This window comes from Lithobates pipiens, unplaced genomic scaffold (genome assembly GCF_037356315.1).
Source record: "Lithobates pipiens isolate NorthernLeopardFrog02 unplaced genomic scaffold, aLitPip1_a1.2 Scaffold_18, whole genome shotgun sequence".
NCBI lineage: Eukaryota > Metazoa > Chordata > Amphibia > Anura > Ranidae > Lithobates > Lithobates pipiens.
In genome coordinates this window covers 160,609,900-160,615,899 of record NW_027507758.1, presented here as the reverse complement: position 1 = coordinate 160,615,899, position 6,000 = coordinate 160,609,900, and the positions used below count along the sequence as shown (strand labels likewise).

The 6,000-nt window shown below is 35.1% G+C and overlaps 1 protein-coding gene across 1 annotated transcript in view; it reads right to left on the bottom strand.

The window, feature by feature from the left end:
- Positions 1-842: 842 nt before the first annotated feature.
- The window catches only part of THBS2 (thrombospondin 2), a 178,946-nt gene continuing 173,788 nt past the window's right edge, over positions 843-6,000 (bottom strand). Inside the window, exon 22 of the mRNA XM_077486312.1 lies at positions 843-1,133. Within this exon, the coding sequence (XP_077342438.1) occupies positions 1,126-1,133 (8 nt within the window). The 3' untranslated portion in view covers positions 843-1,125. The remainder of the gene's footprint in view (positions 1,134-6,000) is intronic.

Here is a 6,000-nt window from a genome sequence, read left to right as displayed (position 1 = left end):
ACTATTATTTTTAATAAACTATATTCAAATTGTTGTATTCAAATAAAGCGACAACAGAAATAAAATACTGTATAGTGCTAAGGAGGATTAATGACAATAGGTGCGCTATGAAATAACAGATATGTTGACATTCTATCAAGCCTTTCGAGTGCTCTAAATGTGATAATAAGAGACTCCTTCTTATAATTTTTTTCTGGTTTGAGTGTATGTATTGTATTGTATGACCCACAGTGTCTTTTGGTTTTATGACACATAAAACACTTTTGACAATGGGCTATTATGGCACTTTAGATACCAAATATGCAGTATTTAATTTAATCTATATAGAATATCTAGATACAAAAGAAAGTACACGTGTTCCTGGAATTTGATCAGCGCATATTGTAATATTGGTACCAGTCAACTGTTGCACTTCTAGGTGCTGTTGTGCAACTTTGCTGACAAGTTAAATAAATGTTATGTAGGATATGTATCATATAGATTTATAGATACATAATTATGTAGAAGTTTACAAATGTATCTTAAATTATAAAATTGATAGTTTCATTTATATTTATACTTTTTAAGGCTTGATTTTGGTTAATTATCCTGAATAGAGAATCCTTACTTAATAACTGTGGTGTACAATTTCCTGTTCAATTAAGCCAATGCTTCTTGCTCTTAAATACAATACGACATTGGGTTAAATATTTGTCCTTTAGGAAAATTGGTGAATAAGAAAATCCAGGAGAAATAAACTTTGTTAAAACTGATGGGTAAAATGTCTCAATGATATAATATATGTACCTTATCAATAACTGTGAGTTGATTAGTTGATCAATATAAGCAAGACATAAATGATCTTTTAGTATAAAATGTTGTTTTACTGCATCATCAAAAACTGTTTTACAAAAATCACCCACATTTAAGGATTTATCAGTCTGACTAAAGTTCAAGATGAGGTTTTTGCTCTTCTCCTTTGATGTGCTGAATGTCTGCACTCTACTCCTCTTCGACATGGATCTTACAGGATTTATGAGGTGTTGCCATGCAGACAGATTTAAAGACTTTAAAGGGTACCAGGTGAATTGAGGTGTCTTGGTCACGCAGGATGTACAGTAAAGTACACAATTTGTTAACAATTTCTTAAAAATCTGTAAAGAAGGTAAAGAACACAAATTACTATGCTACTGTTCTGACACTGGATAAGCATATACAGCAACTGCTTGTATAATCAGGGTCATAAAACCCTAAAACAAAATTGTTAATTGGTTTGAAGAATTCATTAGAAACAATTCATCATAAATCACAGCAAGCACACTCCAGGGGGGGTTTACTAAAAATGGAGCAGCCAGAATGTGATGTAGATGAGCATGGTAGCCAATAAACTTCTAACTTCAGCTTAGTCAATTAAGCTTTGAAAATAAATCTTGGAAGCAGATTGGTTTCTGTGCTGAGTTGCACTGGATTTTGCATGCTCCAATTTTAGTAAATCTTCCCCACTTCAGCTTGTTTAATTAAGCTTTAACAATAAAACTTGGACGTTGATTGGTTTCTATGTAGAGCTGCACCAGATTTTGCACTCTTCAGGTTTAGTAATTCTCCCCTCACTGTGTTATTTTTACTAATATAGGCCTACCAAGTGATCGCAATCCCTGCTACTGAAATACTACAGAGTACAATAATGTTCAATGCACACATTGTAATCCCAACATGTTTAATATAACTAAATAATGCTGCTTTGGTGACTTATATTTTAACTAGTATCATAGAATGGATGGGTCGAAATTCTCCCTGAGAATAAAGAAACACAACAACTATAACATTAACAAGAGGCATGGTAACAAACAAATAAAGAAAAATCTCCAAAAGACCTTTATGGCCATTTAGGGCAAACAAAAAATAATAATTAATAGTACGTATAATAATTATATGTGTGCTCCCTATTAAGGCTCATTCACACAGAGGCAAGGATAGGGGTTTGTGCACAGTAACTAAGTCAATTATGGGCTGTGCCTGTACCCAGGTGACTGCCCATCTAAAAGTTTACTTGTGTACAGATAGTGACCTGGATGCAAACTATGGGGTTGATTTGCTAAAACCAGAGAATGCAAAATCTGGTGCAGTTCTGCATGGTAGCCAATCAGCTTTTAACCTCAAGATTTTCAACTAAGCTTTAAAAAAAAAAAATTGGATGTTGATTGGTTTCTATGCAGATCCGCAGCAGATTTTGCACTCGCCAGTTTTAGTAAATCAACCCCAGTCTGTTTGCAGGGGGCTCACATCCCCTTACACAAGTAAATCCTTAGATGTGCAGTTACAGACTGCCATGGATTTTTACACAAACACCTGTCACTGCCAGATGCAGAGATACACTGTTTTACGTGGCATGTGCTTATGTGAAAAAGGTCTTAATATGTATATTTTTTTTGTTATTTGAATATGTTTTGTTAAGATGTGCACAAAACTATACTTCCTGCACAGATGTGAGGCTTTACAAATGGCCACTATGAAACTATTGAGCAGCATAGGCTATGGCTTTTCTACTTTAAGAAATGTTAATGTACACATGTGCTTGCATGAAATGCACATACAAAATATGTTAAACATTGGAGAATATTCAATTGTTGTTCAGGCGGTTCATACATTGCTTTATAGCAAATTTACCATAAGGATGCTACAACAGATGTGCCCATCTGTGTGAATTGAGGGTGCCTAGTACTGTGTGAACATAGGTGAGGTGTTCAGCCTGTTTTATTGTCCCAGCAGTGTGATGGTATACATGGTAAACCAAGTTAGGCTTCATATACACTAGCCTACATTTACCGCAGGCGTGGCAAAACACTAAATGTGTCAAAATCTTGACAAAAACATGCTGAGATTTTGCCACATTTTCCCACGGCCAGCAGTCAAAACATTCCTATCCTGAACTCAATTCTTCTGTGTTTAGGAGAATGTTTAGGAGGAGCTACCACCTAAATGTGGTAGCTCCTAAACTCTGCTAAAAGACTATGTGTACATTGATACATAAGCTTTTATGGAGTTGAATTTAGGAGCTTTGGCAAACAAATGCCAAAAGCTCCTAAGCTCAAGCTTAGGAGCTACTAATGTAGGCTAGTGTACATGAAGCCTAAGGGATATATATATATATATATATATATATATATATATATATATATATATATATATATATATATATATATATAAACTTTAAAAAATCAATAACAACTCAGAAATGTTAGAAATTGCTTGTATTTCAAACATGTCCAGTTGTTAAGATCATTATTAAGATGTAACATTTTTATCAGGTTTGTTTATTTGTCCAAGAATTTCTATATTGACTCCTGAGAATGTAAAAGTGCCTCTCAGACTGTGCTCTGTACATCCTCTCAATTTTAACAAATCTCATTCTAAATGAAGTTGCATACTTGCATTAGCATTCATATTTGCCTTTATTTGTGTGGCTAGCAAATATTTACCAATGGATTGTTTACCCATTGGCATCTCCCAATAAAAAAATGAACCCCACAAAAAAACAGTGGACACTTTGTTATATAATACCTAATTAGTGGTCCTATAAAATAGTAAAAATTTTAAAAACTAAGCACTTAACAATAAAGAAGGATCACCTTGACAATTTTACTATGTGTATAACTGAACCTTCAACATTGCATTGTAAGCAAACCTAAATCTAAAGCTTTAGCTACTTTTTCCCATTATTTCCCTCTACTTGATCTCCTAATCTAAACTTTTCCAAACTCCTTACCTTTAAGAAAATGTGGATTCCCCTGGGTGCTTGTGGAAATGCATTTTCCAGGACAAAGCCAAAGCAGGGGAGTTATCCCTCAGTGCCTGTGCCTTTGCACAAATGCTGCCCTGCATCACTAACATTGCTCCAGAATCACCAATCTGTACCCAGAGGAATCCTGAAGCTCATTAAAGGTAAGCATTACAGCATTGTTTGGATTGGTTTTGGTTAGGCAGAAGTAGTTTGCGGATGGGAAGGATAGCCAAAGTTTAGATTTGGATTTAAGCTGTAAGGGTTAATTTATATTTATTTCCTATGTATACATATGACATCAAAGGAAAATTGGATGTGTTACAGAACCAAAAATATGTCAGTGTATTCAAAGTAAAACTCATTATGACAGAAAGGTTTACCAGATGTTCAGCTTCTAAATTCTACAGAGACATCATGCAGTTGTACTATGTGAGAATTCATTTCTTGGACGTACACAACGAGATGACATAATACTCTAACAAGCATATGGAATTTTTAATGAAAATACATATAGATTGGGCTGACTCCCATGAATACATTCTACTGAGATAAGACACAAAAGCATAACACATGGACATGTATCTTGCAGAAAACATTTCTGTAGTCACAATTTGTGTTGAATTTTTTTCTTCATAAACCTAAATGTTTTACTCATTCATGTCTAAAGAGTTCTTACAGGAAAGTTATTGTCTGTCAAGGTACATGCACACTGGTGTTTGTACTGCATTTGCATTGTGTTTGTACTTCATTAAGGTTTACTTGCCATGGATCTTTTTAGACATAGTTTAACCTTCGCTGTGAATGCAGGTGCTGTGCACACTTCACTGCTTGCATGGAATTCCACTTTAAGTAGCAATAAAGTGCTATTCTACAACCACAATAAAGATTATCTCAAAGCAGATCCATGACCAATGCAAACAATGTCATGCAAGCAGGGCACAAATGTAATCCAAAGAGTAGTGTGCATATTTCTATAAACTTCTGGAGACTAGAAGTAAAAGCTGTATGGTTTATAACATGCCATCCCACTACATTATACAAAAAAAGAACTAAACAAGCAGAGACATTGGTGGGTCACATGTTGCATTCATCTTGCAAATATTTGATGATAACATAGTGAATAATATAGTAAACATATACACAAAAATCAAATATTCCCATCTCTCTTGAACCCATATATTATTGCTTTACCAATCCTGTTAACCTAAAACTCTTGAAGCATGGCCTTGTTTGCTCCTAACCCATCAGTGGTGCATCCAACATTACACCACCTGATCCTAAAGTCTGATCTATAATTTCTATAAATCTTTCTTAATTTTAAAAATACAAATACAATCTTTATAGAATCAACACTAAAAGAAGCAACATTTTTTTAAATTAAAGCTAACGTTATTTTTTTTTTAATCAGCACTAGGAATGATACTCACATGAACGATGAGTGTCCCGTGTTCTGGTGGCTGCTCTGTTGCTTCAAATACACCCACAGCTGTGATCTTCAGGTTCTGTGAAGGTTAATACAAGTGGGGGTCCACCTGCCACAAGCAGTTGACCAAAGGACCAATTATGTCTGCCCTTTCTACCCTGTTATAGTCATAGAAGCAGTACTATTGGTTCCCACAATAAAAATGGGTCTATGAATGGAGGACCGGCGTATGAATGCAAATTCCACAGAAAAAAAAGTGATAAATGTTGAGTGTTTTTAAGTGCCAGAATCAATAGTGTAGCTTCTATGAATAGAGCAGGGGAGCGAAGAGGTTAGGCATAGTCAGCACTTTTGACAAGTGCCTTTGAGAGGTGGTACTGTTTGCATTAACCCCTGCAGAACCTAAAGATCACAGCTGTGGTGGTATCCAGAAGACAGAGGATGGAATATTTGAAGTAACAGTGACTCATCATTCATCAACGTACCATTCCTGGTGCTTTAAATAAAATGATTAAACTTCAAAATTAAAGTAGAATTATAGGCAAAACTTTTTTTCATTTTGAATAGCGCATGGGAGTGTTATAACCCCTGGAAGATTTTTTTTGCCATTTGTGTCCCTTTATGGAGATTCCCTTCACCTCCTGTCCCATAGCCAAAACAAGAAGTGTGAGGAAATCCCTGCAAATTAAGGGAATTCCTTGGGGACCCCTAGGTCACCATCTATTACTTTTCTGGGGACAACCCAAAATATGAGATTTTTTTTACTTTCACTGTCAATGATAATGGTAAACTGACAAATAAAGAGGGTGAATCTCCC